At 44.6% G+C, this 22,206-nt stretch overlaps 2 protein-coding genes across 6 annotated transcripts in view; both read right to left on the bottom strand.

Moving 5' to 3' along the window:
- RRM1 (ribonucleotide reductase catalytic subunit M1) overlaps window positions 1–12,294 on the bottom strand; it is a 43,950-nt gene extending 31,656 nt beyond the window's left edge. The window contains exons 1-4 of the mRNA XM_058687956.1: window positions 12,037–12,294; window positions 4,829–4,917; window positions 2,172–2,349; window positions 1,017–1,117 (exon numbers count right to left, since the gene is read on the bottom strand). Of these exons, the coding sequence (XP_058543939.1) occupies window positions 1,017–1,117; window positions 2,172–2,349; window positions 4,829–4,917; window positions 12,037–12,055 (387 nt within the window). The 5' untranslated portion in view covers window positions 12,056–12,294. The remainder of the gene's footprint in view (window positions 1–1,016; window positions 1,118–2,171; window positions 2,350–4,828; window positions 4,918–12,036) is intronic.
- A 1,101-nt stretch (window positions 12,295–13,395) lies between these two features.
- STIM1 (stromal interaction molecule 1) overlaps window positions 13,396–22,206 on the bottom strand; it is a 188,249-nt gene continuing 179,438 nt past the window's right edge. The window contains exons 11-14 of one of the 5 annotated variants that reach the window (XM_058687954.1): window positions 21,752–21,844; window positions 19,997–20,063; window positions 17,630–17,666; window positions 15,152–15,335 (exon numbers count right to left, since the gene is read on the bottom strand). In XM_058687954.1, the coding sequence (XP_058543937.1) occupies window positions 15,291–15,335; window positions 17,630–17,666; window positions 19,997–20,063; window positions 21,752–21,844 (242 nt within the window). In that variant the 3' untranslated portion in view covers window positions 15,152–15,290. Of the gene's footprint in view, window positions 15,336–17,629; window positions 17,667–19,663; window positions 20,064–21,751; window positions 21,845–22,206 lie in introns of all 5 variants that reach the window. The other 4 variants (XM_058687952.1, XM_058687955.1, XM_058687951.1 and 1 more) reach the window with 4 other exon arrangements.

The raw sequence follows: 22,206 nt of genomic DNA, 5'->3' as shown, positions 1-22,206 counted from the left end.
GCAAAGGGAGAAGAGAGCATCTTAAGCAGGCTCCATGCTCAGCGTGGAGCCCAAGGCAGGGCTGGATCCAACAACTGTGAGATCATGACCCGAGCTGAAATCAAGAGATGGATACAACCAACTGAGCCACCCATGTGCCCCTATTTTTGTTTTTAACCTGTCTTCAAGATTACACATATGAACAACACACAACAACTCAGTTTTCTCTCACTCTCTTGAACATCAGATACACATTTAGAGAGACAGTTGACTAATCATTCTATTACCAAAGGTAAAAACATGGTAAATAAATCCATGTACAAAAGGGCTGGCTAGACCTACACATCTTTCCCTTTTTTGTCTTGTGGGATCTAGTTAAGAAAGGGATTAAAACACAAGTGGACAACTTTTAAGTTGCTGAGCAAGATCTCTAAAGATTTTATGCTGGGAGTCAGTCTGGCAATGTCTACTAAATTTTTGAATGCACATACTCTTTGGCTAAGCAACTCCACTGAAGGGATTTACCTTACTGATATACTCATCTATGAGCAAAGCACCTACCATACAAGGATATTTGCTGCAGCAAGAAATGGAAAACAAATATTCATCACCAGAGCAATTCTTACATATATGTACAATGATAATAAATCTATAAACTGGAAAGCCATGCAGCTGTTAGAAAGAGTAGGGTAAGTTCATAAATGTTGATATAAAACTATCTCCAGGATAAACTTAAAGTGAAAAAAGTATCAGCAAGAGCAGTATGCATAGTATACTACCACTAAAAGGAAAAATATATATGTACACGTACACACACACACATACACACATATATTATAGAACAGCTCTAGAAAAATATAGTCAAAAATGATAAAACATTCTTGCTCTAGAAAGCAGGATTCAGAGAAGGAGAAAGAATTACCTTTTACCTATACTATTTATAATGTTTAAATTTTTAAAAATATGCTTGTTGCTTTAAAAAAAAAAAAAAAAAGGAATCCATAAAAAAATTTTCACCAGAAAAGCATTATACATACATCTTTATTGGCCAAAACAATATCCAGTGTTGACTTGGCCACCATGGGAGAGTGTTTGCCATTATGTGGATTTATGTAGTTGTAGAGATCTTCCATCACATCTTAAAAACAAATTTTAATAAATAAATAAATATCAAAATCACTTAACAGCAAATTCAATCCTCAGATAACAGTCTAAGGGTTTTCAACCCTTTTTTTCATGCCACCCTATCTGACTGCCTAGCATAGAAAGTGCTCAATAAACGTATACATGTTGAATAAATATAGATTAATACCTCAGTAAAGGAAACATCTTCCAGAGTTAGAGTAAACATAGGCTCTTGTAATGTGAAAAAGATTCCCCAGTGATTCTGATGACCAACCCCACTGAGAATTATTGGTTGAAAATACAGAAAAGCAGAAATTATTATCTCAATTGTTTTTTATCCCAACAGAATAGAAACTCAACTTTAAATTCATAATTTATCATCATAAGCATTTCATTTCTATAAACAGTTAGCCCTCTCACTTTGTTCTTCAAGACATCATAGCAGATAGCAGAGTGTGGCTCTCTGCATTTACATATAACACTTATATAAGCACACATAATGCTGACATTTTGACTGGGATTATCTTGAATCTATAGAACAATTTTGGGAAAACTAATATACATACAATAAATCCAATGAAGAGGGTGACATTTGAGCCCCAAATAATAATAATCTGCAATTGAGCCAAAAGACTTGTACTCTCAGTCTACCAGCTGACTTTTCATATATCACTTTTTACACACTGAACAAATTATTTAACCTTCTTTTGCCCACATTTCCTGAGCTATAAAATGAGTGATGGAATGAAATGCTTGCTAATGGTGACAAAAGACATTTTGTTCAACCTAGAACTTGCCAATAAATATTACTCATTTTACCAACCAAACCACCACCAACCACTGATGGGCTTTAATTAAAAAAAAAAAAAAAAAAAAAAGGGAGAGAGAGAGAGAAGAAAAGGATCCACTGACTTTCTCATGCAGGTCAGCAGCATGGAGAAACAGAAGTTCCAGTCTCTTCTCTGCCACTAACACGCACACTTTTAAAGTAACTTTTGATATTTAAGGTTGCATTTTAGTAGCCTTATAAATTTTCTGAGAAGCCTAACTTTTTCCTGGAGACTCACCACTGAACACTTTCTTTGTTTCTTTGTGCAAGTTGGAGACCGCAATCCTTGCTGCCAGGATGGCATAGTCAGGGTGCTTGGTAGTCAAGGTCGCAGCTGTTTCAGCAGCCAAAGTATCTAGTTCCACAGTGGTGACCCCACTGTATAAGCCCTGGATTACTTTCATGGTGATCTGAGCCTATAAAAACAAAACCAAGAATTACTTGAGCTTCTCCAAGAACCACTAGCCTCCTTAAAAGAGCAATGAATAAAGCCATCAAATTTGTTATCAAAACAAAATAGACAACTACCTTTCCTGAAAAATTATCTTTCAGAATAAACAAAATTATCTTTCAGTAATAAGAACACATAAACCAATAGATCCACCAGACAATGCATACTACATTTGCTATGAAGAGGTGTCACCAAACAAACAGAAAATCCAAGTATAGCTTTTATAAAGATTAATAGTCTCACAGGAAAATAGCTAAAAACAAACCAGTGATTTTATAAGTATTTCCTCATCTTTCATTCAAATTCTCCCTCTGTGACCAGGGTTTGAGCTATATACTTACCCATTTCCCCCCAATTCTACCTAAGGACAAGTATGAGAAAACAAATGAATCAAACTTTAATCATTCCAATTAAAGGAGATAAAGGTATAAATTAGGGTTGAGGCAGACTCATCAAATAATTTAATGACTACCCTTTCTTTAGCACTTCACAAGTAGCCACAAAGTAGCTCAATTTTCATAATCTTCTCTGACATTTCAGTTACCATGTGAGATGGACATTATTACCATCACCACTCTACATGAGAAACTAAGGCTCAGGATACTGGGACTTGCCCACAGTTACTAAGTCTTCTGCTCCACATCCCATTCAACCTCACTGTATTTCACTGTTTTCAAGACCATACTGTAAGAGGTTCCCCTTTTTAAAACACACAGTGCACAAGTTATTACCATATATTTTTAAGAAAAACAAATTCTAGGGGCGCCTGAGTGGCTCAGTCGGTTAAGCGTCTTGACTTCGGCTCAGGTCATTGATCTCACGGTTCGTGAGTTCGAGCCCCGCTTCGGGCTCTGGGCTGACAGCTCAGAGCCTGGAGCCCACTTCAGATTCTGTGTCTCCCTCTGTCTGCCCCTCCGCTGCTTGCACTGTCTCTCGCATTCTCTCAAAAATAAGTAAACATTAAAAACAAAATAAAGAAAAGGAAAGAAAAACAAATTCTAAGTTGTATATATGTGGGTGTTGACTGAATCTTTAAGACACCTTAATCCAACAGAAAATCAATGCACTTCCCAGTTAACCAAAGCATGCCCCCTTCAAAAAAAGTGTGTGTGTGTGTGTATCACTAGTTTATAATCAATTCTACTTATATTATACCTAAGCCCAAGTTGCTCCTGATCACTTTCTTCTCAGATCCAAGATATAAGTTATGTTCAGTAAAAGAGTAGTGAAGTCTTCTGAATAGCTTCTGGTGCTACATGGCAAGTAATCAGAATTCAGGATAAAATAACATGTCACTGGTACATCTCACTCCCCTGTCTTTGGAATTTTCTTATCTCTAAACCAGGAAGATGAAATAGTTTGATCTCTCAGATTCACTCCAACTCTAATATTCAACTATTCTAGTTATTATTTAGAATTCCTAAATATAAAAACAAATGTAAAATATAAGTATATTTTACTTACATTCCTATTTATTTATAATATTATTTATATTGTTAAATATAAAAGAATTTATAATATGCATATTCTAAGGTTATTTAAAATTATTTTCTTTTGAACATTTTGGTCAATTCAATATTTATAAAGTGTCTAATTACATATATGCCAAGCACTGTTATATATCACAAGAATAAGACACAGCCCACCCTCGATTCTAGAGGAGGACAGAGACATATAACGAATTTCCATATCACGTAATTAATGCTATGAGGCCAGCACCAGCCCCACAACAGTACAGATAAAATACCTAAATAAGGCTGGGGCAATATGAATGGGTTTGGAAAAAGGGTTCTTATAGATTCTATTTCAAAGATCATCTTGGAAGCTATGTGTAAGATGCATCTGAAGAGGGCAAGATTAGAGGAAGACCAGGAGGACACTTTAGAGACCACTACAGACAGCAATCCAGAGAAGAGTTGATAAGGGTCTAGAGTAGCTAAGTTACAAAAAATGAGAAAAACAGAAAAACTTGCTTATGAATAGTTCTCCTTAATTTAAATGTTGTCCATGAAATCCACTTTATATTACTTAAATGTATTCTTTCTACATAGATAACAAAAAAGCAAATTTCAAACCAGTTCCTATCCAAATGACCATAACTCCAAAAGAAGCTTTTCTACAGGCTTTTCCACTTATGAATACAACAATTTACTCAAGGAAGTCTTTCTAAATTTGGGTCCTGTGAGTTCTTTCCAGCGAGTGAGTTCTGTGAGTTCTTTTCATAGTTCTCTGAAAAGAACTCACAGGACCCAATTTTAGAAAGTAAGTTTTGTTTTGTTTTTGTTTTTTAGAAAATAAGCATTAAGCAATGAATTCACATTTTATATCCAACGCCATAACCAAAATATCAAACCAAAATAGGTATCAAGTGAATGATAAGAGATAAGAGACTAGTAAAAACAATCATATGAAACAAGGTTTAAATATAAGCCATATTTACTTACAGGGTCAACAAAATCCATATTAAGTCCATAACATAGCTTCTGGATTCGAGACGTAATTTTGTCGAACATAACCCGCTCTTGGCGGCCATCTGAAGAATCAAACCATGCAATTCACGTTAGCACTTAATAACATAGCGATGTCAAAGAATCAAAGGTAATTAACACACGAACTTTGAATATTGATGAACATGAGATGCTATTTCACAGATAAAAAGTTCAGACCCCAACAGATTCATCAAAAATTTTTTTGTGTCTTCAAAAAGTAGGGATTTTATACTGAAAGTCTTCCCTTCTTCCTTTACATTAAAAATCAGTTGGATTCTTGCAATAACTTCCCAAATGATGCTTCTCCCTTTATCCCAGATAGCAGTCAGAATTATTCTTTAAAACTTAAGTCGGGGTGCCTGGGTGGCTTAGTCAGTTGAGCATCAACTCTTGGTTTCAACTCAGGTCATGATCTCACTATTTATGGGATCAAGTCCCATGTCGGGCTCTTCTGCGCTGGCAGTATGGAGCCTGCTTGGGATTCTCTCTCTCTGCCCTTCCCCCTGCTCTCTCTCTCTCTATCTATCTCAAAATACATAAATAAACAAACAAAAAAACAAAAAGCTTAAGTCCAGGGATGCCTGGGTCGCTCAGTCGATTAAGCATCTGACTTCAGCTCCTGTCATAATCTCTCGGTTTGTGAGTTCGAGCTCTGCACTGGCCTCTGCAATGGCAGCTCAGAGCTTGCTTTGGATTCTCTCTCTCCCTCTCTTTTTGCCCCTCACCTGATTGTGAGCTCTCTCTCTCTCAAAAATGAATAAATAAACGTTAAAAAAAAAAAAAACACTTAAGTCAAAATCATGACATTATCCCCCGCAAATCTCCTCCAGAATAAAAGTCAAAATCATTACGAGTACAATCATTATAGTCCATAGAATCCTACACAATCTATCCTGTGTGCCCCTGCCCTTCCCCAACTTTACCTTCTTCTTTCCCACCTTCCTCACTTACTCAACCCTGGCAACCTTGGCCTCCTTGCTATCTATACTCTTTTAGGTATTTGGTCAATGCTATCTTCCCAGTGAGGCTTCTCTGATCACCCTATTTTTATTTTTTTTAACATTTATTTATTTTTAAGAGAGAGACAGAGCATGAGCAGGGGAGGGGCAGAGAGAGACAGACACACAGAATCCAAAGCAGGCTCCAGGCCCTGAGCTGTCAGCACAGAGCCCGACGTGGGGCTCAAACCCACAAGCAGTGAGATCGTGACCTGAGCCAAAGTCGGACACCCAACTGACTGAGCCACCCAGGTGCCCCTGATCACCCTGTTTTTAAACTGCAATACCCCATGGGCACCTGGCTGGCTCAGTCAGTTAAGCGGACAACTCTAGGTTTTTAGCTCAGGTCATGATCTCATGATTTGTGAGTTCAAGCCCCGTGTAAGGCTCTGCACTGTCAGTGTGGAGCCTGCTTACGATTCTCTCGCTCCTTCTCTCTGCTTCTCCTCCACTCCTGCTTGCTCTCTCTCAAAATAAATAAACTAAAAAAAATTTTTTTAACAAAAATAAATAAACAAATAAACTGCAATGCTCCAAACACAGCCTTGCTCTTCTTACCCCCCTCCTCCTTCTCTTAGTTTTTCTCTACAGCACTTAGTACCATCTGACTTACTATGTACTTTATTTATGTATTTGTTTACCGTGTGAGCTCCCCACTCATCTGCTAGAATATAACTTCCAAAAGGAAAAAATATTTTTACAAGTTTTATTTACCAATACACTGTCCAGTGCCCCGACCAAGAACTGAGGCCTAGCAAGGTACTCAAATATTTAGGAAATGTTAAATGATTTAAAAGCTGTCCAACATCTTCATGATAAATTTGTCTTACATACTCATGATTTTGAATGTACTTCATACCATGTAAAGACATACTTCTATTTGTAATTCAAGACAATCTTCCAGAGGCTTCTTAGTTTTTGTTTTGCTTTTTCCAGCCTCTTAGTTTTCATATTTCTGGGATATGGTAAGCAAATACATGTAGACCTTATCTAGTTAGTCCTTTTACGATTCTGTATTCAGAATATAGTCCTCTTTGTCCTTCCAGACAAAGTCCTATTATTCTTAGTTTAACTTCAATAGTAGTTCATCCAACCTTTATTTATTTACTCCTGTCAAGAATAATAAATACATCCAATCACTAAATAGCTTGTCTTAGGCAAGCCACACAGTATGACCAGACATTACAGATCTTCATTTACAGAATGAGGATAATTATTATACTTCTTCTTACTACATCAGTTTACTATAACAACAAAATGAGATTAGGTAAAAAAGAGCTTTTGTCTTAAAAGCTTTGGTATAATTACAATTATTATATCTCATTTTTTTTTAAAAAGCTGCTCTTATTGGGAAAACACTGATCACAGTATATGATACAAAAGAGGCACTCAATAAATGTTAGTACCCCAAACTGATTCATTTGGTTTATCTTCTCTGTTCCCCACCCCCAATCCTTTTTAACTAGTAACTAAAGGGCAATGTGTTAATTATATGTTTACACTTGGCCTTCTCATTCACATCTTTATGTTAAAACTTAGTTCAGTGGCTGACCCAAGGTAAGTTCTCAAATGTTGGATGAAGAATAAATTAAAATTAAGACACCGCTTCTAACCTTTGATCAATAAAACAGGATATTTTTTCTTCTGCACTAATATCTGAACACTATGACAGCCCTCTTTCTGACCACCATTGTGATCTCCTGTTCTGGCCAGATTCACATATGCAGTGTTTAACCCTGCAACAGAGTTAATTTACTGGCCCACACTGGGACTAGGCCCTCAATGCTCTACCAACTGGCTAACTAAGCAGACAGATGATCACAAAGCAATATTTGCAAACAGATTTCTGCAAATGCCAAGTTAATCAGGAAACTGACAAAAAGTACAACAGCAGTTATACCGACTCACCCTGGAAGGGGAAGTCTAAAGGCCCATTTTCTAGCCTATCATTCCACTTGGTCAACTTTGCAACTCAGATGCTGACTTCATCACATCATTAATCTCTGCTTCTCACTGCCTACATTATCCTCTTCTCTCAAGCAAAATCTTCCTAAATTTGGCCCTCTATCACTTTTTCACCTGTTCCCTGTGAAAATAACATTAAGTTCCAATAGCGCCTCCCATTCCCACACCCACATCAATGCTTATACCACGGGACCTGCCCCAAGCACTCAAACTTACACTGACCTCTTCCTCTTCTGAAATCCTCTAGAATACTAATTGTCTGATGTCCTCTTTATTACAAACTTCTCTGATTCTCTCTTCAGGAAGACTTTGCTATACTGTAAGTTAACCAAGGATGTGCCTCTTCTACAAGGTATGATTTTCTATCCCCTCTACCTGGAATGTTTAACCCACAGATCTTCACACAGCTGGCTCTTAATACTACTCAGAGCTCAGCTCAAATGCCAGCTCCTCAGACCCTTCCCTGACTATCTAACCTAAGATTATCTTCTCAATCACCTTTATTACATTACAGTTTTACTATCCTTATCTCCCTAATCATGATCTGAAGTTGACTGATTCTTATATTTACTTGTTTCTTACATATACATACCACTCTCACCCACACCAGAATGTAAATGCCATGAGAAAAGGGATTTACCTTGTTTGGTTCATTGCTGTAATCTCTACTACCTAAAACAGTTCCTGGCACAAAGAAGTACTAAATAAATGCTTTCTGAAAAACTGAATGAATGGCCTCCTACAGCCTTTACTTTACCTTTCAGAGTATCATATCTTATTATATTAAGTTCTTAAACATGTCTATCTTTGTGGCGCCCGGGTGGCTCAGTTGGTGGAGAGTCTGACTCTTGATTTTGGGTCAGGTCGTGATCTCATGGTTCCTGAGACTGAGCCCTGGGTCGGGCTGTGTCTTGGGCTCTGTGCTGACTCTCTCCCTCGCTCCCTCTGCCTATCTCCAGCTCACGCTCGCTTGCTCTCAAAATAAATAAACTTAAAACAAAAATAATGAAAATAAATGTGTCTATCTTTATCAATCGATTGTAAGATCTTTGAAAACAGGAACCATGTCTGCCTACTCAGCCTTAATCTCAGTGCCCAGCAGAGTATGCACACAGACTTGCAAAATAATACAGTGGGCTGTAAAGGGAATTAAGAAGGAAGGGAGAAAATAGGGAGGGAGATAAGCAGGGAAAAGAGAGGGAGAGCTAGAGAACAGATTGGGAATAGAAGAGTGATTATGAGAGTACAAGTGGATGCTTTAAAAGGAATTATTTTGAAAAAAAAAATTTCATTTCATGAATACACACACACACACACACACACACACACACACAGACTGGCATGTTCTGTCATGATGTAAAATATAATTTTTACTATGGGTTACAACCCAATGTTTTGAAAACCCTATACTGCATTCCAAAGCACACTTTACAACTCAGTCAGCTACACTGCATTTATTGCAATGATTCTCAACTTTTATTCTTTAACCTTAATCTCCTTGAGGAATACAATACTCTCCCATTAGGAAAAAAAAAAAAAAATAGCTGAAGACAGCAAGAGAAATACTCATCTACTATTTCCTTCTGTTACCTAACAATTTTCATATGATTAATCCTATGTCCCTAACAATCCTAAGATCTCTGAAGATGGAGCTGCCTTCTTCCTCTATTATTTCCCTCACAGTGCTTAGCAAGATATAAGCACATTGAGTAAATAAAGTAGTACCCCCTTTGTGGCAGGGGATACATTCCAAGACCCCCAATGGATGACTGAAATCACAGAAAGTATACTGGGCCTCATATATACTGTTTTTTCCTGTACATACAGACCTATGATAAAGTTTAATTTATAAATTAGGTACAGTAAAGATAGACAATAACTAATAATAAAATAAAACTATTATAACAATATACTATGATAACAATTATGTGAATGTGGTCTCTCTCTCTCTCTCTCAAAATACCTTGTGGTACCAGGATGATGTTAGATGACAAAATGAATATATGATGGGATGAAATGAGGTGAAAGTCATAGGCATTGTGATGTACAGTTAGGCTACTATTGACCTTTTGACAATACTCAGGAGAATCATCTGCTTCCAGATCACGGATGTCCGGGTAACTGAAACCGTGGAAAGCAAAACCCCGGATAAGTGGGGGAGGACTACTATACTAGTAGGTTGACTGCCAGCTGCCCTCCTGGATAATTACATTAAAATTAAAAAAACTACATAAGTCAGTCTGCTACTCACTAGCATGGCAAAAATGAGAGAGAAAAAGAAAAACCCTAAGCCCATAAAAGTCAAAAATAAAAGAAACCGAAGTACCACTTTGTATATTAACAAGCCCTGCTAAATGCTACACTGGCAGAATCTAGCAGAGACTCATCTGGATCAAATTATGTTCTCTGAAGGAATGAGAAACAAAATAAGCCCTGCCTTTCAGAGCTTATTTTGGTAGGAAGTACCATCTAAACTACAGCATTTTAAAGTGGGCCCAAAGCTGAAAAATATAACATAGAGGTGTTACCTACTCCAGTAATTTAGGTTCACAAGTTTTCAATTCCTATTTGTTACAGACTTACCATAAGGGGATCCTCATCCTCCTTTTTTCAAAGGTCTAAAAAACTAGATGCTCATCTCATTCACAGGAAAGGACCAATAAAAGTACACTGTGTATTTTGGTCTTTGGTTTCGTGAGCTAAAATGGAAGACTAGGAATTTCAGAGAATGATGTTCTCAAGATACTAAAGATTAGAAGATGGACCACCACTGTCCATTTCTCCATCTCTTGGCTTTTATTAAACTACCCAGACAAAACCAAATCAACCACCTGCCTACCCCTAGCATTTATTATATCATATATACTTCTTTAATGTTTATTTATTTTTCAGAGAGAGAGAGAGAGAAAGAGACAGAGCATGAGCGGGGGAGGGGCAGAGAGAAAGGGAGACACAGAATCTGAAGCAGGTTCCAGGCTCTGAGCTGTCAGCACGGAGCCAGACAGGGCTCGAACCCATGGACCATGAGATCATGACCTGAGCCGAAGTCGGACGCTTAACCAACTGAGCCACCCAGGCACCCCTATATCCATCCTGTATTTTAAAATAATTCTCATTCATTCTTTGAATTCCTATTCATGGTAAGTCCTGTGCCAAGTATAGGCATAAAGTCCCGATGTTTGAAACACTCACAGCCTAGTGGACAAAATATCCAGTCAACCAGTATTTACTAAGTGCCTACAATCTTGAAATAACTTTATTGCTTTAACAGGGGCAAGTAGGTTCAAGTTGAAACTTGTTCATACCTGCCTCATACGGTTCTCTGCTAAATGTATGTTTTGCTCTTGTTTTTCCAAACCGATTAAACCTTTTGGCAAGGCAGGGACCGTCTCCTCTTATAATTTCACACTGCCAAGCAAAGGGCTGGCAAAAAGGAGAAACTCAGCAAGTCTAACGGGAAATAACTGTTGAGGAAGAACACAAGCCCCAGGCCCTTCCCAGTACTCATCCTGTCAGAAGTTGTCTTTGCCACCCTACTCTGATTCTGTATCACTAGTCCCAGTCCCAAACTCCTCCGAGACTACTCCTGGGGCAAGTGGCAACACACGTCGTGCAAAGGGCAAATTCCAGGGGTGTCTGTCTGTGTCTAAGATCTTTTCTTTTTCACCCCACAAAAGAGATCAGGAAACTGATAGGTGCCCGTTTAGGGCTGAGTCCCTTCTTCCCGGCTCCTCCCAGTCCCTAGGACAGCTCATCAGCCCCAGGGTTTTCCAATACAACTCCGATGTTAGCCATGGGTTCGAACCCTGGCCTCACCATCAACTAATTGGGTGGCCTTGCGTTAGTCACCAGACCTCTCTCTGCACTTCAGATTCTTCACCTGAGAAGAGGAGCTAATAAACACTGCCTGGAAAGTGCTCGGCTCACACAGGAACCACCCGATAAAGGGGAGGTATTATTCTTTAGAAAGGCGCCAGGATGACAAAGCCGAGGGGGCTCAGAATGAAGGCCTTGTGGGGGGTGGGAGGGTCAGACTGACGCAAGCCAGAGGCCGAGCGGGCTTGACAGGGCGGGAAGCCTCTGCGGGCAGGGCGGGAAGCGGTGGAGGCGGGCGGGCGCCGCCGACTGCAAGGACGGCGGCAGCCCGCGACCCCTTTACCTGCCCCCCACTAACTCGCCGCCCCCTCCCCGGCTTCTCACCTCGCTTGATCACATGCATCGCGGCTAGTGGCTGAAGCGCTGAGGGATTCGAGACGGGACTGCAGCTCTGAGGCGCCGGCGGGATCGAGAAGGTAGTAGGGTGCGAAGGGTCGGGTTCCTGGGGGTACTCAGGTGCAGGGACTGGATTTGGTGCCAGAGAGCACTTTCCTCCACGGAGCGGAGGCGCGACAATCCGAATCCCCTTCCCGCTCCCGCCACCCAAGACGCAAAAGCGGCGCGACGGAGCTCGAATGACGTTACTCGACGCTGCCAGCGCCCTGGCTGGTGGGCAGGGCTAGTAAAGCCCAAGTAAGCCTCGCCCCAGTAGCCGCCATCTTGGGTATGGGCAGGGCCCTGGATACTGCGCCTTTCCCGCGGCCACTTTGGGTGTGGGCACGCCCGGCGGGAACGCGGTTCTCCCGCCGCCATGTTGAGTGTGGGCATAGAGGAATCTGGGACAGGAACCCCGCGCTGCGCGCAGAACCCGCCAGGCCCGGCCCCGCCCTCCTCGTTGGCGCGCCCCCGCCGTGAACAAGATGGTTCAGGTGTTTTTGAAATAAAAACCCAACCATCCAAAAACCCTTTCTTGTCCTGAGGACTGTTAGAATATAATAACCCGACTGCTGTCCACTGTGGGCTGTAGCCTTCGATCCAGAGCTGGAGGCAGCCAGGAGGCCCACGCCCTAGGTCGGAGGAAATCTGGCACTAAATCCTTAGAAGAGAGCCTTGCTAGGCCAAGGGCATTGAATTTTATCCTGACGGAATGGGAACTCTGGAAGAGTTTGAGCAGGGCAGTGCTTTTATAATTCTCCAGCGGGTGGTGGCAGAAACAGGGTCAGCAGTAAGGCCTTGGGAAGCAGAATGGACTGTGCTTGGTGACTGAATGTGGGGGGGTAAGAATGGGTAAGAGACGAAATATACAAGACTGATGTAAAAGCTTCTGATTAGGCTACACAAACTAATTTTTATGAAAGCTCACGTGGCATCGATTTCTAAAACCTTTCATTGGTTTTTCACTGCCCTCCAGATACACCCCGAGCTCCCTGTGAAGTAATTAAAAAAGACAAAGGTGATAGACAAGACATGGGATAGACAGGTTAAGGGTGGATGGGGTTGCCAGATTTAGCAAACAAAAATAACGTGTCCCAAATGTTGCAGGGGACATAATTATACTAAAAACGTTTTATTTATCAGAAATTCCGTTAAACCAGGCAGGCATCCTGTATTTCATCTGGTAACCCTATCCAGAGAGCTTTTGGGTACGTGTGTTAGTTTCATTTTTCCTTGGCCAAGGAGAAATAGTCTCTTCATCCTGTCTGCTATGCCAGAGAACACAATGAGAGTCAAAGCCAGCAGAGGTTAAAATCTCCTACATGCTTTATTGGACTTCAAAGAGTCTTATGAAATAACACAGAAAAACCCATGTGAGGGTGCCCAGGGGGTACAAGGCAGGCTGCAGCCTAGCACCCTCCTAAGACCAGCCCCAGGTGCCTGCACCCCAGGCCCCAAATAGGATCCCAGAGTAAAGGCATGGGAGGGAGTGGGGCAACAGGAAAATACCTTTACAGCCATAGCAAAAACAGGTAAGGGAGAGACTTGTCTAGAGGGTGGGAAGGGAGTGGGGGAAGAGGTCACACAGCTGCCTTCACCTACATCTTCCTTAGCCACCCCCTTCCCTAAACCAGCTGTGTCCTTTTTGAGCCTCTGGCCCAAGCTATGCAGTAACATGAAAATGGGGTCTGACAAGGGGAGTATGTGGTGCAGGCACTTGGGAAATACAGGAGATTTATTTTTTCAATTTAAAAATGTTTTTTGGTTCAAATGCAACAATATCCTGCCCAACCACTTCAGGGCCCCATTTGAGCCCTGTATCATGGCTGAGACTCCCATGGCCAGGGGAGCCATTTGTCCTGAGCTCCAGGAGTACTGATGCTTGGGGGAGCATTTGGGCAGCACCTCTTATAGTCAAACCCTCCTGCAGTATGGGGGAGCAGGGATAAGAAAGACGCAGGTGTGGGTGAGAGAAGAGAGAAAAGGTGACTACCTTATAGCCCACAACTCTGGCATCTACTCATGCTCCAACTAAGAGGAGTCTCTCCCAACCTACCCCCTAGCCTGGCCTCTCTTCAAAATTCTCTAGTAGCTTATTCTCTGGGAATGTGTTCCACTCCCCCATGGACCCCTAGAGGCTCAAGAGAGCTCCAGGCCAAGTTTCCTTCTGGCCCACCACACTCCCAAAGAACAAACCTCAAGCAATAGACCCTAGGCCCGCCCCAGTCTGAGGCAAACAGAACCATTGTAGATGGGGTGGAACAGGTCTGAGGCACAGACGTCAGAAGTTTCTCCTCCTATCTTCCCCACCCCCCCACCCCCCAAGCTGCTAGGGGAAGTTGCGGAGTGGTGGGAGGGAGGAGCCTGAAAGCAGGAAACACAGAGAAACAAGAAACCAAACTTCAAAACTGGGACAGCAGAGACAGAAGCTGGACCCCAGAAGTGGAGCTGGGAGCTGAGGGGACAGCAACTAAGACATGCACTGAAGTAGAGAGGGAGTGGCAGCGGCAGCCCGTGGGTGGGAGGGCAGGGCAGGCAGGCCATGGTGGTCAGTTAATAAATAATGTTGAAGGACCCAAGGATGAGGAGGGCAGGTATGTACAGTGCCGAGGCCCCTGGGCCAGCCCCTCCCATGCCCCACTCTAGGGGCCAGGGATCTTGGAAGGGGAAGAAAGAGAGGCAGAAGACCAGGGAAGGGCAAGCTGTCCCGCCACTGCCACTCTCATCCTGACTACTTCTTAAGAGGCTTCTTAAAGATTTTGAGGGGAAACTTCTTCCGGCCTGGGCTGGAGTCTGTCTCCTCACCAATGGAGCCATTATCCTCCTCAGCCACAGCCTTCTTGCCAGCCAGATGGGGAATGCGTGTATTTCGGCTAGCCTGCAGGGCTCTGCCGTCCCCAACCGGAGATGGTGTGTCTGGGTCTGGGGAACTGGAGCTGTGAGAACGGGAAGAATCCAAAAGTGGAGAGCCACCAGGTGGGGCTGAGGGGCTCAGCTCCATCAGGCTGTGGGCCTTGTCCAGCCCATGGTTCAGCGCCAGTAGTGCCTTCTTGGCCAGGGCAGGGCTGTCAGGCAGTTTCTCCACCAAAGACCCGGGGTGGACCCCCTCAATCAGCCGGTGGCTGCCATTGGAGGTCATGGCGTTGAGGGCCTCATCTGCAGCACGGACCATCTGAGGAGGCTTGGGGGCCATACGCTGGCGGTCACTCATGTGGAGGGAGGACTCCGAATCGGAAAGGGTCAAATCCCTGCAAGACAGGGCAGAGAAGAGGAAAGGGACACATACAGGATAGGGGAGTGGGGAGAAGGTGAAGAGGAGAGAGGAACAGCATGAGAAGACAAGGATGGGGTAGGGAATGGGGATGGAAAGAGGGGCAGGAGAGAGAAAAGAGGATGAACAGACAGGTGGGTGAGAGAGAAGGATGAGAAAGAGAAGGAAGTTGAGTAGGCCGTTAAGTACAGGATAAGAGAGGCGGCAGGAATAGGGAATGGGGACAGGATGGGGAAGAGACACAGAGGGGAGAGTAAAAGCAGGGAGAAAGAAAGGCAAAAGGAGGAACAAATAGAAATAAGGACAAGGGGAGAAAGAAAGGGAAGAGTGGTAGAGAGAAAAGAGACAAACAAGAAGCAAAACCAAACATCATTATACCATCATCTGTCTGGCAAAGGGCTTTCTAGTGACGGGCCCCCACCCTGCTGAGTGGCCAGGCCCTAAACTGCTGCAACTGTAGGCTTAAGTTCCCCAAGCATCCTCAATAAAATCTCTTCCTTCCCACAGCTGGCTAGATTTCTTAGGACTCAACCTTAAGCCAACCCAGAGCCCACATATTGCTCTGGGTCACCATTTTCCATGACTTTCTCCCCCACGGACTCCTGTCACACCCTGGGATACATCCAGTCTGGGCCAAGCCCCAAGGAACAGGTTACATGCAGTAGTAAGTGGGCCTGACCCAGGCTGGGGAGGAGAAGGTTAGAACAGCCTTGCAAACAATCCCTTATCCACCCCAAAAGGTCAGGATGCTGCCTCTTTCAACCCTCTCACAGGATTCAAAGTGGGTCACAGAGAAGTGTTTCTGAGTTCAAACCAAAGTCGGCTGGCAGCTGGAAAGGTGGGGTCTTTTTCAGAGCTCTGTGAGAGGGACAGTGCAGGCAGGTGCAGAAACACAGCACATCGGTCTTTTAAGTAGCAGTGGTTCCAAAGAGCTGCCACTAGATGTCAGAAGGTCTGTTTCGATTTCCTTCTCTGCCTGAGGCTTGTTGTGTGACCTTAAACTTAAGTCATCTAACCTTGCTGGTCCTCAGTTTTGGCCAAATGAAGATAATACCAATTGAGTGATCTTGCAAGGCTGTTTGGAGGATCAGGTATGTTAGCAAATCACTTGGAAATGTAGGAAGTATGTGGGAATGAAGATGATGAGGCCAATCAAGCTGGAAGACCCATTGTGGGCGAGTCACAAGAGGTTTCTTTGCAAGGCTGTTATGGGGATGTGGCACCGCACACTGGACATGCACACACCAAGGTTAGTCCAGAAAGCTGAGACCCCGAAGGGGCTGGCTACTCCTAAGAAGGCCCATGAACCAATTCCCGATGCCTCCTCTCCTGCCTCTACAGACAAAAGGGTAAATATGAGGGGTCCCCTGTTAGTCCCTTAACCCTCCCTCTGCTTTTCCAGAGGCCTGACAACCACAGTAGAGGCAGAGGAGAGGGCTAAGGGAAATGCTTAAGCATCCAGGTCAGGAAGCCAAAGGAAAAGAGTCAGGAGTGGTAGGGGAGAGCACCACAGGATCTGGAAAGGAGGAGGCTGGGGGTCAAAAATCAGGGAAGGCACCAGGCCCTTAAAATAGGCAAAAGCAGAAGGTTGGCTCATAGCTAGTGTAGGGTTAATTCTCAACAGGAAACAACTAACTAAGCAGCTACCCCATGGGCCAGTATCTTCCTGGAGACAAGGAACAGCAGAGAACAATCCCAGCTCCAATTCCATTCTACAAATCCTGTTTCAGCCACATACTCTACTGTTTACTAGTATTCAGTCTCATATTTGGTTTCCTATATCTGACACTGTCCTTTCTTCCATCTAAATATGCCCTTGTTTCCTTAAGTTCCAAGATGATCCTCTCCATATCCTGCCTTTTCCACACACATAATGAGCCAGTGAGCAAGGTGCCGAGACAGTTCTGGGGGGCAGCAGCACTGGAAAGGGGGCCATCTACGCTGACGAGGTGAGAACCCCAGAAGCCTACATTTCTAATGCCAAGGAAGAGTGGTCAGGGGGTTGGGGGACCTCCCAGCCTCACTCCTCGTGGCCTACAGCTCCAGTTGGCCATGATTCCCATCCCCCCATGCCTTGTCATCAGTTATAAGCTAAGACTTTCCAATGCAAGAAAAAAGTCTGGAGGAAGCCCAGGTGTCACACCCTGGAGGTAAAAGCCCTGCTGAGGCAAAGCTCACTTTCCCTCCCTGGATCTTTGAGACACTCAGGTGCCAGAAGGTGTCCCTCCCCAAAGGCTGGGTTGCCTTGGGCTCCCATACCAAGCTACTAACCTTACTAGAGAGCCTGTTTGTCTTTAGAGACGATCCTCTGGTGCATGGTGCAAAAGAAAATTAAGTAGTGAACAGGCCAGGTGGGTGCAGGTACCTCCCCACCCGCCCCTCCCCATTGCCCTCAGCTTGGGCCTTGGAGCTTGAGATCCACAGCATCCCCTAATGCCCCAGACCCCATCCAGCCCTCTCCACCTGTATTGGGAGGGGCAGTCTCCCAGCCTAGGCTTCTGGATGAAAATGAGGATGAGGATGAATATGAGCCACTCTGCAGGGTGAAAGTGCTAGCAAAGGCAGTCCCTTTGTAGAAGACAAAGGAACAGCCCTCTAGGCTAACACAGAGAGTGACTGGCTTCCTGAGTGAAGCACAGCCAGAAGTCAGCAACGGCATCAGCAGGCTGCAGCCCCGAGGCCAGGGCTGGTCATGTCTCAACTTCAGAGATGAGAGGGACTTTCTGAGTCTCCCCTAAGCTTGTTCCAGGCAAAGTGAATTCTCTTATCTCTGACCCTAGCCTATCTCCTGAGGTAGCTGCTAGAGCAGGCTGTGGGAGAAAGCCTTTCACCAACTCTTACACAGTGCAGTTATTGAGACCTTGTGGAAGGACAAAAATACCTAGAGTGCCCTGGAATGGAAAGTCAAGTTCTACTCTGTTCTGTTACTAATTAGCTGTGGGACGTGGGGAAATTTACTTAACTTTTCAGAACCTTAAATTCCTATTCTGAAAGTGAGTACTTTATGCTGGCCCCACCTATAAACTTTTCTTGTCTAAAACCCCTGAACCCATTTCCCCTCTTCAGTTCCCTAATTCCATGAAGGTTACCATATCCATGCAGCCACCCCAGCTAGAAACCTGGGTGTCATCCTAGACTCCTCCTTCTCCTCCACCCCCATCTCAGCCAGTTACCAAATTAAACCTCTCCTTTCCAATGCCTAGACCTCACTACCTCCCCTACTGGTCTACCTTGGTGACTTCCAGATTTCTGTAGTCTCCCCTTCTCTTCTTTATACAGGCCACAAAAATGTTATTTCTAAAGTGCAAATCTGATTCTCTTCCTTTTATTCTTATTTGAGAGACAAAGAGCGCACAAGCTGGTGAGAGGGGCAAAGGAAGGGGGGTGGGGAGAGACAGAGAGAGAGGGAGAATCTTAAGCAGGCTTCATGCTCAGCATGGAGCCCGATGTGGGGCTGGATCCCATGACCCTGGGATCATGACCTGAGCTGAAATCAAGAGTCAGATGCTCAACCAACTGAGCCACCCAGGCGCCCCATGATTCTCTTCCTTTTTAAAACCCTTTTGCAATTCTCCATCTCCTAAAGGGCAATGCCCAAGCCTCTTGGAGCCCTTCCTCCTCCTAGCCTCATCTACCACCCTTTCCCACCAACACACGCCCAAGGTTCTAACCACAAATACATCATATTCTCTTGAACCTCCACGCCTCTGCACATTAAGCCTTCCTTTGCCTAGACTATACTTCCTCCTTTTCCTGCACAGGGTGTTAGCACAGATGTCACCTCTTTTGTGAAGCCTTCCACCCAGGTGCACACTGTTAGTCACTCCCTCCTCAGCACCCCATAGCACTTCTCAGACTGTTCCGTAATTATTTATGTACCTCTCCCGGACCAGACTGTGAGTCTTGATGGCTGGGATTGTATCTTATCATCTGTGAATCCCCATGCCCAGCAGAGCCTGGCCCAGAGCAGGTATCAATAAATGTTCTATTGAAGGAGTAAAGGAAGTAAAGACTCCATGGAAACAACGGATGTGAAAGTGCAAAGTTTAGGCAAAAGTGCAATAGGACCGTGAGGGAGGGGCGTTGTACTCATTTTCAGAGTCAGCAAAACCCCAAACAGAGAAGGGAACAAAGTTGTGGGGAGTTAGGCTGAACTTAAGAAGGAGCCCAGGGCTGGGAAAGGGCAGGACCAGGAGAAGATGCCCCACTGCACACACCCCCACAGCTGACCAAGCAGCAGCCAGCAGGCAGAGGCCAAGGTAAAGGCAGCAGAAAGGCAAGGAAGAGAAGAGAGACAGCCGATACCCCAAGCTCTCTGAATGCCCAGGCATCACAGCGGTGCTGTCAGCAGGGGATGGGTCAGGGTAGGGCTTCATCTGGAGGAAATAGGAAGTGCTGTGGTGGTAATAGACAGGGTGAACATGGACGTTGGTGATGGAGGTGGTGAAGGTGGTGGTGGTGGTGGTGGAGGAGGAGGTGGTGGTGGTGGTGGTAGAGGAACAGGAAGAAGAAGCAGAGGCAGGTGGAGAGCTGGTCCCGTGGCCTTCAGAACTGAAAGACTGTCCAGATGAAAGGCTGCGCATTCGCCGCAGAGAGACCCGGCTTGTCAAGAAGTGGCCAGCCTCGCCCTCTACCAACCTCTGAGATCCCAGGCCATGCTGTGGTTCCGTCAGGCGCTGCCGGACACTGCACTGCAGGGTGGGAGCTGCAAGGAGAGTAAAGAAAGTGTCAGGAGGGGCCGACCTCCTCGGGGCTGGCAGCCAAGCAGGTTTGCCCCTGGAGAAAGGCTTGCTGCAGACCGCTCGGCCCTTGGTGCCCAATCTGGAGAACGGGGCACCTCCTCCCGAAAACCTCCCACCAGGGGTCCTACAAGGAAGGGGACATTGAAGATGAGGTGCCCAGGTCAGTTTTAGTGGCAACTGCAATGGAAGGATACCGAGGGCCAATATTATTAGAGAGGAGAGGCAGGGCAGTTAGTGGGAGGAAACGGGCCAGGCAGGGTGGGAGGGGGTGTGGGACGAGGTCCGGGAGAGCAATAAGAACCAGCCTTTTTAGAAAGCCAACCTCAGGAAGTAATTCACAGTTCAGACAAGGATCTATACACACACATGCTCATCACATAAGTATTAATAATTGTATGAAAATACACATAAAATTGAAAATGATAATATATCTGATTGTCGGAAGACTATACAGCTATTAAAAATTCTGCTTAAGATTTGAAAAACGTACAAAAATACCTACTGAAATGCTCAGGGGAGACAAAAGGATACATGAAAGAAATACCTTGAACTACGGGACACAAAAGACTCAAGTTTGAAGTGAGGCCTTCCCACTTGTAGCCGCGACCTTGTGCAACTAGTTTCCCTAGTTTGAGACCTAGTTTATAAAATTCTGCAGGGTTGTTGTGACGCTTCAAGAGAGTGTATTTAAAGTACCTGTCACAGTTCATGGCACTCAACAAATGGTAGTGGTCATTATTATCTTGACCACATAAAAAATTATTAAAAATTTCACAGACAGGAGACTGTAGGAAAAAAGCTGTTCAAATACAGTGGGACTAGGTGTGCCTTTTTCTTCTGCACTTTTTCGCTTTTCACTTTCCAAATTTCTTCTAACAAGCATGCAGACAACACAGAGCCAGCTCCTGGAATAATGCTACAAATCAGGCTCTTGGAAGACGATGGCCACCATGCCCAGGGAAGGAGTATACGGGCACCAGGTAACTTGGGAATGTGCTAGAGCATCCCCCTTGGGCTCACTTCCAGCTCTAGCTGAAAACAGAATTTCTACCTTTGTTTTTTTTCCTCTACCCTGAGAGGTGGGCCTCCCCGCCTTCTCCCTAAAGATGGGAGAATGAGCCACGTGACATGGGTGCCAGAAGCCATGGAGGCTCCGCAAGGGAGAGAACACAGGTCCACAGTGATGGAGAGCTGGGGAGGCAGGGCTTCTATGGCTGGTGGCTTTCAAGGCATCGAAAGGGAGGCAGAAGAGGAAGAAGCAGCATGGAAAAGGAAGAGGCAAAGGGAGAAGTAAGGGGGAAAGAGAGGAAAAGGGAGAAACATGAAAAAGAGAAAAGAAAGGAAGGATCTTTCCTTCTCTCTTTCCCTCCCAGCCCAGCTAGAAGAAGGGCCACCAGGACTTCTGTCTAGCTGGGCCGGAAGGAGAAGCCCAAGCCTTCCCTCACTATGGGTGTTCTCTCTCCAGCCCTCAGCTGAGCAGGCTGATTCTTCTCACCCCTGAACCTCTCCCTGCAGTTAGTAGGGATAGTGCCAAGGGAATAGAGGGAGCAGGCAGGGGAGTGAGGCAGGCAGGAGAAGGAGCTCAGGGGTAGGAGTGTTGGTTTAGTCCCAAAAGTTGGAAAAACAAAAGCCCCAAAGGGGCTCCTCAAACCCGGGTATTTCCAGAGGGACTGATCATCCGAGCCGGCGGATGCTGAGCAGAGAGAGCGGTCACTGAACCTACGCCCCATCAGCCAGGCAGCATCTAGGTTCCAACAGCCAGGCCAAAAGGAGAAGAGAATCTGATTTACAGAGGGCTTCAGCCCACCTTTCAGTGGGATAAGGGGAGGGCCAGGGCAAGGACTGGGTAGCTGAGAGCTAATGAAGATCCTTCCCAACCCAGGGAACATGGGAGCCTTACCTGCCAGTGATCCTAACCTTGTTGGGCCTTTGATTAAAGCCCTGATAGGATATCAGACCAGGGTGACAAAGCAGCTTGGCCAGAGGCAAAGTACTGCTGAACAAATTTACAAATAAATCCTGTCTGTAGCTGGAGTCCAGCCTGATGAAAGAGTCTGGCTTTCTGAAAGTGAGCCCCTAAGCCAGGCCCATGGGATGTGGGCCCGA

The sequence above is a fragment of the Neofelis nebulosa genome, chromosome 10 (assembly GCF_028018385.1).
Source record: "Neofelis nebulosa isolate mNeoNeb1 chromosome 10, mNeoNeb1.pri, whole genome shotgun sequence".
NCBI classification, from domain to species: domain Eukaryota; kingdom Metazoa; phylum Chordata; class Mammalia; order Carnivora; family Felidae; genus Neofelis; species Neofelis nebulosa.
This window is presented reverse-complemented; position numbering and strand designations above follow the sequence as displayed.